Raw genomic sequence first — 13,045 nt, 5'->3', positions numbered from 1 at the left:
TTCCAATATCCTCGCCCACGTGGAAATTCTGTAAGAGTAATATATATGCCAATTATGTGATGATCCGACCGCATTCTGTCCCCTATCAACACTTTTTAAACTTTTGATGCAAGAGAGAAAGAGATAAGAAAGTAGTCAAGACGACTAGCTTGATTAAGCCTCCGCCATGTATATCTCACTAGGTCAGGGTATTAAACCTCCTCCATGTATATCTCACTAGGTCAGGGTATTTAAGTCTCCATATATCCACTAATTCCAATATATCCATGACATTCATAATTTCCTTAAGTGCCTGAGGGTGATAGTTTGTAGTGTGATTTCCTTTCCGGTCCATAGAGGTATTTAAGACCGTATTAAAATCTCCCACCATAATAATAGTGTTGCTTGTAGAGTTGATAAATTCTTATATATATTTTCAAAGAAGCTTGGATCATCATTATTCGGACCATATAGGTTAATAAGCCATATATGTTTATTGTCCAATAACATGTTTAAAATAATCCATCTACCTTGAGGATCTGCTTGGACAATTTGCACATTTGGATCAAAATTATTGTTAATTAAAACATCAGCTATATAGACACTCAATCATCATGTTACTTTTTACAGCTATATAGACACTCAATCATCATGTTACTTTTTAATGGTACGTTTACAAACATATTTTGATAAAAATAATTGAAAGTTGTGTCTCATTATGGTAAGTGGTGAAATAAGTATAGCCAGTTACAATTGTAATGGCCTAGCAGATAATAAGAAAAGACTATCAGTATTTACCTAGCTAAAAGAGAAAGAATATAATATCTATTGTTTACAGGAAACCCATTCAACAGTTTTAGATTAAGTTTTGTGGAAAAAGAACTGAGGGGGCAAAATAGATTTCTCCCATGGGCAAAGAAATTCAAAAGGGGTGATGGTTTTAATTAACAATGCCCGGCAGACCACCCTCGACCCCCTGTATCCCATAGCCCTGAACCGACTGGGATCCATCCTTTGAAAAGGGCACACAGTGCCATTTACCGAATTGAAGTAGATCAACTGCCAAATGCATTTCCATCGCCCTCACCTCGATTTGTATTATATATAGCTGTGGATCATCCTCTATTGTCCCTAACATCTTTTATTCCTTCGCAACAGTTGTGGGATACACACATACACCCACACAAACTCAACCCTTACCCCCACACAACCATAAGCTCACATTCTCAACAATTGCACCATCCCAGAGCCCAACTCAAGATAGGTCTTAAATACAAATGCACTTACAGTTGCAGCTGCATGAGAAGGCCTGCAAGACCATGCAAAAAATGGGCAGAAATTTAGAGATTTTATTAACCATTGTCACATCCTAGATGATGGAGGTCAAATGTACACCTTTTCTCTGAAACACCCGCAATACGGTCACCCGTATTGACCATATTCCCAAGCATCTCCATGCAGTCCGACTTTGATTTTGTGCCACCAGGGTCACAATAATATACCCCCTCTCTGAATGTCCAAGTGTGACCCCCTCCCCATGGGTTACTGCAGCTAGTGTTGCCAGCACTGCCACTGCCTGGGTTGGGTACCCTTCCCCAGATCTGTGCCTCGACACAATCTTGTCTCGGAGCCCTATGAATCCCTTCGACCTCATGGCTTGGATTTTTCTCTGACATGCACTGTCAACTGTGGGACCTTATATAGACAGGTGTGTGCCTTTCCAAATCATGTCCAATCAATTGAATTTACCACAGGTTGACTCCAATCAAGTTGTAGAAACATCTCAAGGATGATCAATGGAAACAGGATGCACCTGAGCTCAATTAAGTCTCATAGCAAAGGGTCTGAATACGTATGTAATTAAGGTGTCTTTTTTTTCTTCATGAGTGTCCAAAAATGTCTAAAAATCTGTTTTCACTGTCATTATGGGGTATTGTGTGTAGATTGCTGAGGATTTTTATTTAATCCATCTTAGAATAAGGCTGTAATGTAACAAAATATGGAAAAAGTCAAGGGGTCTGAATACTTTCCAAAGGCACTCTATTTTAATTTACTCAATCTTGGGCTTTATCTCAAAACACAATGAATACAGGCCATGACAAGACATTACATAGCAATTTTATTTCAATTGAATCAGCCTTTTACGGTAATAAATAATTTATAAAATCATACCCATACAAAATGTTTCAACAAAACAATACACAATTGTCAGTTTTCAATTCGACAGACATTTCTTTGCACTCCCTTTTCAGTTACACCATTCCATTTCCTGATTAAACAGCAGATAGCCTCCTATGATACAGTATATTCACAAATACTGAAAGTTCCCTTGAAAGTAGATTCATGCACACAACTTGGCTCACTGAAATCAAACAGAAAGGAAAAGACCCACAACAGCAGTAACTGTTAACCTGTCACCAAATGTCCAACCTTTTGGCAGGCTACTAAAGCAGGCTGAGTTGTGACGCACGCCTTGAATTCACAGTTGCTACTGTATGCCTTCATCCTGACCGGTGCCAACCCAAAAGTAAATGAAAGTCTACAGAGTAAATAAGGCAGCAGCCGCACCTCTCCAGTTTTTCTCTCATAGTGGTAGAGGCTGCTCCATCAGCAGAGGGAGCGTGGTGAGGCTGTGGTCAGGCCACAGAAAATGGATTTACTTTGTGTGTGTGTGTGTGGGGCGACAGACACCAGAAGAGCTTTCCCAAATATTCATGATACATTTCGATAACTCCCATCAGTTACAGACTACAAACTTGCTATGCTGGGTAGCCATTCTGAGTTCAAGTCGCCATCTATTGTGCAACTACAAGCACTTGAGGCTCATTATTACTCTTATTCATCCTGCAACATAACACAACAACATGATACAGCACTAGTTTATCATGACAGTACAGTATTAGCATACAAGCTGTCCAGCCTTTCCATATGAATGGTTAGGCAGGAGGGCTTAGAGGCTGAGCAGTGACTGGAGACTGACAGTCTTCTGTGTTGTGTTGGTGGTGGTGAGGGGGATGCAAGGCTGATAAGCTGCTAGTTGAAGTCCAGGCAGAGTAATAACAGGGTAGACTCTCTGACGCCATTGCCTCCATTTCCAGGCTTTCTCATGTTTGTTGGGAAACAACAGCCGTGCGATGATTGAGACTTACGAGTATGGTGATGCGAGACTAATGAGGCCATGGTCTCGGAGGCCTGAGGGATTCCTTAGCCTGACCCGTAGAGGTGCAGGAGGTCTGGTGCTCCGCAGGCACGATGGCCCTCTCTCTGGTTCCTACTGCCAGGCTGGCTCACTGCACACAGCATGCTGAGGAGGGCGAGCATCGACAGACAGATGTGTTAGAGACTGCATTATCATCATATAGACATGGCTTACCTCAGTACTGATCTGTGAGTAGATTTCTGTTGAGTAATTAAGATTTCCAATGTATTCAATACACATGGCAATAAAAAGGTATAATGGCTGTATTACTGTCCTGTATTATGGGACAAGCTCAGAGACTGAGGCTGTGTACCAAATGGCACCCTACTCCCACATAACTCACTACTTTTGACCGGGCTGAACTATGTATGGAATAGGGTGGCATTTAGGATACCGATTGAGAGCATTAGGCCTAGACTTTACTGCTTTGTTTGTAGTTAGCGTAGTAGTAGTTTAAGGTCACCAGCCAGACAGTCTTGGGCGTTGCTGTGACCCCTCCAGCTGGAGAGCTGCCAACATGACATGGCTGACTGTGGCCACCGGTGTGTTAAAATAACAGCAACGTAACAAGCCATGTTTATGAAACCTGAATCTGTTCCAAATTCATTGAACCCCCTTTGAACATAATTCCTCTGGAATTTCTAACTCGAAACAGGATATTGTCTGGCTCTACTATATATCAACTAACTCCCTCCATCGCAGCTAGTGTGTGTGTTGTCCATGTGTGTGCGTTGTGCATGTGTGTGTGTGTGTTATGCATGTGTGTATGTTGTGACTGGGGGGGTTCTTCTTCTTGGTTAGAGCCAAGTCTCACTTTCACAAGGTGGGTTTTATAAGAGGTCAGAGAGCAGAGCAGCCCAGCGCTGTGCAAGACTGAGCTGAAATCAAAGATCCAGACGCTCCCACGGGGAGGCCAGCATGGTAAGAGAGCGGCTTGTGTTTAACTAGTGGAAAAACCTCCACTGAAGGGAAATTTCATTACAGCTTCAGGTGGCCATTTTTCACTTAACCCCTGGTATATCCCACTGACCAGTCTACATAGCTGCAAGCCCCTCTGCTGGGACATTCTGTGACGCACACCCCTACACCAGCACGTACACAATATCTAAGGGGAAATATGAATACTATGCTACCCTCACAGGGATACTCACAACTTCTCACAGATTCTGATAGAGGCTCTCTATCCATTGACACGTCTTTTTGGTTCTCCAGCATCTGAAAGACACACAAAAGATGATACGACTCAAAATCATGGACCAAAATGTTTGCTTGGGATTAAACACACTGAGATATAAATACAAACCTACAGGGTTTATATCTACTAAAGTCAAGTCATCGCTATTCCTACCTTGATCTGTTCTTTGAGGTATTCAGCTCGGGTCATTAGGCTCTTGATCTACAAAGTGAGAGGTGGTGTTTAGTATGTAATCCATCCACACTCATCCACATTCTCCTATCTATAACGTCTGGTGATGGTGATGATGACGGTAGACCAAGGTGGATGTCTTCCTATAATGACCCTTTAAAAGACAGATCTGTTGTGGTAGAATAATCATCCTGACTGAGACAGAGGTGGCTGCATCCACCCAGACTCCCAACATTTTATATCATATTAACCTCAGCACCAAGGCTGTAATACTATCAAATCACACCCAAAGTAAGATTACAGCTGTAAAATAAAATGTATTAACCTTCCAACTATTTCAAGGCTGGTGTTCTTACAGTTGAAGTTGGAAGTTTACATACACCTTAGCCAAATACATTTAAACTCAGTTTCTCACAATTCCTGATATTCAATCCTAGTAAAAATTCCCTGTCTTAGGTCAGTTAGGATCACCACTTTATTTTAAGAATGTGAAATGTCAGAATAATAGCAGAGAGAATGATTTATTTCAGCTTTTATTTCTTTCATCAGGTTTACATTGCCTTTTTGTTTGTTTAACTTGGGTCAAACGTTTCGGCTAGCCTTCCACAAGCTTACCACAATAAGTTGGGTGAATTTGGCCCATTCCTCCCGACAGAGCTGATGTAACTGAGTCAGGTTTGTAGACCTCCTTGCTCGCACACGCTTTTTCAGTTCTGCCCACACATTTTCTATAGGATTGAGGTCAGGGCTTTGTGATGGCCACTCCAATACCTTGACTTTGTGGTCCTTAAGCCATTTTTCCACAACTTTGGAAGTATGCTTGGGGTCACTGTCCATTTGCGACCAAGCTTTAACTTCCTGACTGATGTCTTGAGATGTTGCTTCAATATATCCACATCATTTTCCTGCCTCATGATGCCATCTATTTTGTGAAGTGCACCAGTCCCTTCTGCAGCAGGGCACCCCCACAACATGATGCTGCCACCCCGTGCTTCACGGTTGGGATGGTGTTCTTCAGCTTGCAAGCATCCCCCTTTCTCCTCCAAACATGACGATGGTCATTATGGCCATACAGTTCTATTTCTGTTTCATCAGACCAGAGGACATTTCCCTAAAAAGTACAATCTTTGTCCCCATGTGCAGTTGCAAACCATAGTCTGGCTTTTTTATGGCGGTTTTGGAGCAATGGGTTCTTCCTTGCTGAGTGGACTTTCAGGTTATGTCGATATAGGACTCATTTTACTGTGGATATAGATACTTTTGGGCTTGTTTCCTCCAGCATCTTCACAAGGTCCTTTGCTGTTGTTCTGGGATTTATTTGAACTTTCGCACCAAAGTACGTTCATCTCTAGGAGACAGAAAGCACCTCCTTCCTGAGCGGTATGACGGCTACATGGTGTTTATACTGGCGTACTATTGTTTGTACAGATGAACGTGGTACCTTCAGGCGTTTGGAAATTGCTCCCAAGGATGAACCAGACTTGTGGAGGTCTACAATTTTTTTTCTGAAGTCTTGGCTGATTTATTTTGATTTTCCCATGATGTCAAGCAAAGAGGCACTGAGTTTGAAGGTAGGCCTTGAAATACATCCACAGGTACACCTCCAATTGACTCAGGCTAATTGACATAATTTATCAGAAGCTTCTAAATCCATTACATAATTTCCTGGAATTTTCCAAGCTCTTTAAAGGCACAGTCAACTTAGTGTATGTAAACGTCTGACCCACTGGAATTGTGATACAGTGAATTATAAGTGAAATAATCTGTCTGTAAACAATTGTTGGAAAAATTACTTGCGTCATGCACAAAGTAGATGTCCTAACCGACTTGCCAAAAAGATAGTTTGTTAACAAGAAATTTGTGGAGTGGTTGAAAAACGAGTTTTAATGACTCCAACCTAAGTGTATGTAAACTTCCGACTTCAACTGTATATGATAAGCCCAGGCATATTGAACTGGGAATTACAGCCCTGAGTTAAGAAAGGCTGAACTGTGCTCTAGAGATGAACCAGCACACATGGAGACCATTCCTAGCTGCAGTCGGGGCTCTTTGCGTTCTCACACACATGCTTTCGATCTGCAGTCCTCACCAGCGTTCGATTATTATAGCCGCATCTGAATTTACTTCAGCCAAGCGCCCATAAAACTTCAAATAGGGAGGTCTATGAGCCCAGGTTTAAATCTCTCTCCCTCTGGGGTTTGTTGTTGAAACATTGTTGTGTGTTGTTGACCTGGTTGCTTGCAAAACAAATGCTCAAAACATGAAAGAATAACTTTCCTTTACCACTGAATATTAATACAGTCAAACGAATTGAAGTAACTGTTGTAAGAGAATCCCTGCTGCAGTGTGTGCAAACCTGGTCAAGAACTACAGGAAATGTATGATCTCTGTAATTGCAAACAAAGGTTTCTGTACCAAATATTAAGTTCTGCTTTTCTGATGTATCAAATACTTATGTCATGCAATAAAATGCAAATTAATTACTTAAAAATCATACAATGTGATTTTCTGGACTTTTGTTTTAGATTCCGTCTCTCACAGTTGAAGTGTACCTATGATAAAAATTACAGACCTCTACATGCCTTGTAAGTAGGAAAACCTGCAAAATCGGCAGTGTATCAAATACTTGTTCTCCCCACTGTATATGTACACCAAACTGCAGTGTCACTGATCTATTACGTTCGTAGCTTTTATTCAGGGAAACATTGAGGTGACTACCAGAGAATGCTCCTGGGTGTTGTGTCCCAGATATAGCTGTGCTTGTTTGGTCTCAGAGACCTGTTTGTTTGTATGTCTTCAGGTGCTCTGTGCTGTTACGGCGAGCACTGAACCAGGTGTCTCCTCACCCCCTTACCTCACATTCTCACCTAAACCCTCTCATCCACCTCACCCCCAGTAACTCACCTCACATTCTCACCTCAACCCTCTCATCCACCTCACCCCCAGTAACTCACCTCACATTCTCATCTAAACCCTCTCATCCACCTCACCCCCAGTAACTCACCTCACATTCTCACCTAAACCCTCTCATCCACCTCACCCCCAGTAACTCATCTCACATTCTCACCTCAACCCTCTCATCCACCTCACCCCCAGTAACTCACCTCACCATGGAGCAGCTCTCTCCGGCGCCCCTGGGCTTCAGCTGGAAGACAGACATAGAGGGGGAGGAGAGGGAGAAAGAGAAGGAAGGGGCGAGGGTGGAGAGAATATAAAGAGATGGATCACTGCTCTCCCAATCACCATGTTTGCACAAGAGTGGGTAATTTGCCGAGCCAGTTTGGTTGCGATAGCCCACTGAGGCTCAGGGGGAACCCTTGAAACTGAAGCAGCCTTTCTTCAATTAGCCTGCCTGAGGAGGAGAGGGGACCAGTTCTTCAGCAGCAAGGCATTCTGGGAAGGGAACGTAATCAACCATAGACTATAGCGACACAAAAGGGACAATGTTTTCTCCCACAATCCCCTTGGTCTCGCTGACGTGCCACGGTCCCGTTCCCCCTGATCCATCAGATGATTTAACGACTCAAGCCGTCTCTTCTCTATTAAGACAGATAATAGTTTTTATTTGTTTCCAGTGTGTAATAACATTGAGAAATGAACTGTTGGGCTCTCAATGGAAACCAGATGGCAGCGAGCGGCTCTATACCACACACAGGGCGCTGGCACCAGGTCTCATACAAAGCTCAAAGCTACATCTGGCTCCAGCATCATCCCCATCCCGCCTGCCTGCCTCACCTCCCTCTGCCATTAGAACCATCTCCCAGATGAGGTCATGTGGAGTCAGGGCTAATAGAGACCAGGCCAAAGCCTAGAGGAGTCTAGTCCACATACAGACACTGAGCCAGAGCAGAGGCAGCCAGAGCGCCGAGGAGAGAAGACCATTATGGGCCACCACTGCCACCGTCTCTCTTTAATAACAATAACAGCCAGCCAAAGCTGAGGGCTGGAGACACAGCAGGCACTCAGGGCAGGCTCTGCTGCGGTCTCTGATGTAATAGCCTCTTAATTCTGGAGATTGAATTCCGGTGCTACTCCCAGACTCCCCGCAGGGTTGTAAAATCACACCTGTGTTTATTAGAGTCCATGCAGCAGACGCTGTATGTGGCATAGATGACTGACTCATTGTTTTCCCCATCTAAAGGACTAATATAGTCTATGTGGGATTTTCAGTGAGCAGACCTTACCTGCCAGGGCTAGCAGTAGTTCTCCCAGACTCTGCTGGTACAGAGCCAGTGTATCATGGTCCTCTATCCCATTCTCCTCCTGGAATGGAATACAAGTGTGTTATGAAAAGGGAAGATGTCCCACTATGGTATAGTAGTCCACTCTCAAGAAAGCCCCCAGATCCCATAGCTACAGCCTTAACTATAGCAGCAGCCTTCAATCCATCCTGCTGTAGACAGCATCTACAAGCCACTACCACCCTCCCAGCTCTCTCACTCCTCTCAGGCAGTCTCCCCAGAGCTCCATCATCATGCCCTGCCCTGCTCATGGTACCCAGTCCCCTCAGCTTACCATGGCGATGGCTGTAGAGGCCAGCTCCAGAGCAGCCAGCACCCGTGGTTGGTCACGGGACATCTCTGAGAGGGGGACAGACAGAGAGTAAGGGTTGGACCGGAGGCCTTCTCAGAACATCTCCTCTAGGTACTTATCAATACCCAGTTACACTTGATAACGTGCTCCTTCTGAGTCTTATGAATGTGTTATCAAGTCCTTACGAAGGTTCCCTTCAAATAAAGTAGGGTTTAAATTAGGTCCTCTATACAAGGGTCATGAAATATGGTATCCATGATGTACAACGGGTAAAGTTAGCTGTATTACCTCTCAGGATGTCTCTGGTGGACTTGAACTGCTCAAAGCAGAGGCTGTTGTCTGCAGACACCAGAGCTTTCAGCCCCTCTGCCCTGGACACGTACTGACTAACCTGCAGTAGGGGTTTATATTGCTGTCATTCACTTCATTCTATGATGTCATCCATAGCATGTGTTTTTCATCCATGCCATATGTTATTCATTTTATTCAAATAATTTCAGTCCAGCCTTTGGGGTATGAAAATACAATAGACCAAATATACTTTGTGTACTCTGTACCTTTTTCCTGAGGGCATCTTTACGCAGTCTGTCTGTTTCATCTGGAAAGGGGAGAGAAGATACATTTCTTAGACAGTTACCAATAGTGTTCTGATAATGTCATCTCCAGTTCTGTGAGCTTGTATCACTTTTCAGTTGATGTTGGACTGTGGTACAGAATTAGACATTATATAGATGAGAGACCTGAGAGAAGTTGTTACTGTGGCAGATAGGGGCTGTGCATGTTGCTCTTACAGTGAATGGCAGGGACAAAGTGCTCCAGTGCGCTGCAGTACAGAGACAGGGCAGCTGATCTATCCCCCTCCTGGTCCTTCTGAACAGCTTTCAGGACCAGATCCTTCTGCAAGAGGAGACAGACAGCGAGTCACACCAACACATCTAACTCTCTCTCACACACCTGCATGCACCCGCACACACACACCGCTTTCCCCAGGCTCTCTGCGTTGGGCATGTGCTCGAGGTCCACCCAGGGGTGGGAGAATAACTGAGTGAAGGTGAGGCGGGTGTCAGGGTCCCTGTCCAGCAGCCGCAGCAGTAAGTCCCTGCAGTTCCTGGACACTCTGGCCCCCGCAGGCAGCTGAGACACACAACACAACCAGAGGACCACAATGATTTTATAAGAAGTTGCAAAACATACATGGTGTTATCCTTGATGATTTTAAATGCAGCGTATCCACTTGTGGCTGGAATTCTATTTTTTAAATGGTCTAATAAATTATTTCTATCTTCCAACTAATTACACTCTGTCCTGACCACTGGATTGAGGAGGAGACTGTAGAACCCACTCCGGCACAGGAGTGTCCCTTCCAATAAGAAAGCACTGCGAGATAAGGTTTATTGAGCAAGTGTGCCACCCTGCGGTGGCAAATATACTCACAGGGGAAAGAATGATTCTTCTAACAGCAGTCACAGAATGAACAATCATTGCTACCACACGTTTCCTTAGATAGATGCAACAGAGCTTACCTCGATGGGCTTGTCACTGCGGATCTTCTCCTCCAGTTCAGCATAGGATCTGGAGGCAAATGGTGCTCGGCCAAATAGTGTCTCTACATACAGAAGTAAGAACAACAAATAAATGATAAGAGTAAGTGAGAAAGCAATATAAATTTAAACCATCTTTGTCATTCAAAGCGGTAACGTTGAAGTTTGATGTCACTGAAATGTCTGGTTTGTGCTTAAGAAAGCATAGAGTGTTCTTGAGGGGATACTGTTCTATTTAATTGCATGAAGAGATGAGATAGTTATCCATTTAAATCTGTGCTCTTACCATACAGGATGACTCCCACAGACCAGAGGTCGACCCTGGAGTCATACTGCCGTCGACACACCATCTCAGGGGCCATGTAGAGAGGAGAGCCCCTCAGAGCACTCTGCTCATCCCACGGAGACATGTAACTCGCAAAGCCAAAATCTGACAACAGCATAGGGCAAAAATGTTTCAGTGCAAAGTGCACTAGACTAGTCTCCGTCAAGACTGTGATACACCTGGTAATACTTGGAGCAGCATTACAAAATCCTCTAAGCATAATTTAGTGGTGCAACTGTTGCATTCCATCATTTTAAAATGTCACAACTGAAAAGCGCAGAGACAGTGCCACCAATAACCTCTGGCATATTGGCACTGCTATGATTTCGCAGCTATGATTCCTATCACAGTCCCATGGTGATGAAATGCAAGAGATTAATAAAGATAGAAATGTGACCATAAGGAATACTGTATGTAAGTGTGATTGCGGCACTTGCCAGTGTGCTGTACCTGCTAGTTTAAGGACAGAACCACTGAGCAGAATGTTCTGGGGTTTCAGGTCCAGATGGGAGATGTTATGATTATGGAGAAACTGAAGAGCGCAGGCTGTTTTCAGACATGTAGCAAGAGAAGAGAAAGTAAGAGAGAGAATGCCTTATTGGTGTTGGTCCCACCATTTTTTGTTATTTGTATACTTTGACAATGTAAGTAATTTAACTTGCCATGTCAATAAAGTCTACTGAATTTAATTGATTTAATTGGGAGAGAGAGAAAGAGAGTGGTAGAGAGAGAACTGCTCAACATCATTAAATAGTTCTCTAAATAATGTAGGTTACTTATACCCAACGCACCACTGACTCTGGTGTGTCTCACCTATCTGCTGCAGGAAGAGCCGAGCCACCCTCTCAGGTAGCAAGCGCCTACTGTGGATGAAACGGGACAGGTCCCCACCAGAACACCACTCCAGGATCAGATAGATGTTCTCACTGTCCCACTGACCAATGGCAGAGAACAGGATTAGACTCAATTCACTCAGACAAGGATATGAAATGTAGCCTGCTGAGTCCCAGATCAGTTTGTGCTGTCTTGTCTGACAAGCAATGTGGGAGTCAGGTTAGCCTGTATGAAATGTACTTATATGAGTGGGGATGGGCTGATTAAATATTAAACTGATTGTAAACCTGGAAGTCCTTCAGCTGAACAATGTGAGGGTGGCGAACAGTTTTCAGGATCTCTATCTCAGTCAGCAGGTTCTCCATTGACACCTTGTTCAGACTCTTCTTCCCAACCACCTTCACTGCCACCACCTCCCGGTTGTCCCCCTGTACACACAGATCCAGTAGACTGAACAATGCTCTAGTCTGGGACATGACATCAGTTTGGAAGCCAGGCTACAGGGCCAGTTTCAAAACTCTCATTTCTATTAAGGAAGTTGCTACTATTTACTTGTATTGTTTATGCAAGTAGTTGTGCTTATAGGCTAGCTAGTAGCTAGCTAACTCGGTCTACAACGAATGGCGTACCTTTCTGTAGGCTTTGTAAACTGTCGCATAGGTGCCACTGCCCAGCCTCTCAGTGAGAATGAAATCAGCCAGTTTCGGTGGGGTGAAGCTCGAAGCCATGATGATGATGTTCACAGTTGCATCAAAGTTGCTGTGGACCCCTTCACTGCTGCAAAGTGCACTAGAACATATATAGAGGAAGTTAGTCTCTTTCATTCAAATATAGCTACAAAAGAAATGCTTAACGTTACATCTGACCAGACTGAAGTGAAACACGAACGTCTACAATAATGGCTGTTGCAGCTAGGTGCTAGCTAGTACAGTACTACATAGGATATATATTGAGCTGACTTATATTATTATTATTTTTAAACTCATCCCATCTTCTATACTTCTCAGAAATGTGTATATTTAGACAAATATTTACCGTCATTCATGTATAAATACTGCCGAATATGCAGAATGATTATTCTTCTTCAAAGTTGTATTGACAGACTACACCTATTGGTGTATTGCCGCCACCTATTGTTCAGGGTATTGAAACCAAAAATATTTTAATTTCAGGAAAGGGGCCGACAAAACAAAAATCTAACAACCGTCCCACTCCTTCAGTTACATTCAAATCACATCCATACACACACTCAGGTGCCTGTGAGTTGC

The 13,045-nt window shown here is 43.6% G+C and overlaps 1 protein-coding gene across 3 annotated transcripts; it reads right to left on the bottom strand.

The window, feature by feature from the left end:
• Positions 1-2,077: 2,077 nt before the first annotated feature.
• LOC120025294 (serine/threonine-protein kinase ULK3-like) lies at positions 2,078-13,040 on the bottom strand. Of its 3 annotated transcripts, XM_038969783.1 has the most exons (17): positions 12,813-13,040; positions 12,407-12,566; positions 12,065-12,205; positions 11,757-11,877; positions 11,394-11,489; positions 10,905-11,048; positions 10,601-10,683; positions 10,056-10,211; positions 9,869-9,974; positions 9,635-9,675; positions 9,366-9,468; positions 9,060-9,124; positions 8,729-8,807; positions 7,649-7,689; positions 4,527-4,574; positions 4,330-4,393; positions 2,078-3,283 (listed from the first exon to the last, which is right to left on the bottom strand). In XM_038969783.1, exons 2-17 carry the CDS (start codon positions 12,503-12,505, stop codon positions 3,267-3,269), a joined length of 1,404 nt encoding a protein of 467 aa, XP_038825711.1. In that variant the 5' UTR covers positions 12,506-12,566; positions 12,813-13,040; the 3' UTR covers positions 2,078-3,266. The 3 variants fall into 3 exon arrangements, with proteins under 3 accessions (XP_038825711.1, XP_038825713.1, XP_038825712.1); XM_038969785.1 differs by lacking the exon at positions 10,056-10,211; XM_038969784.1 differs by lacking the exon at positions 11,394-11,489.
• Between the last annotated feature and the right edge of the window lie 5 nt (positions 13,041-13,045).

This window comes from Salvelinus namaycush, chromosome 30, assembly GCF_016432855.1.
Source record: "Salvelinus namaycush isolate Seneca chromosome 30, SaNama_1.0, whole genome shotgun sequence".
Classification (NCBI taxonomy): Eukaryota; Metazoa; Chordata; class Actinopteri; order Salmoniformes; family Salmonidae; genus Salvelinus; species Salvelinus namaycush.
This window is presented reverse-complemented; position numbering and strand designations above follow the sequence as displayed.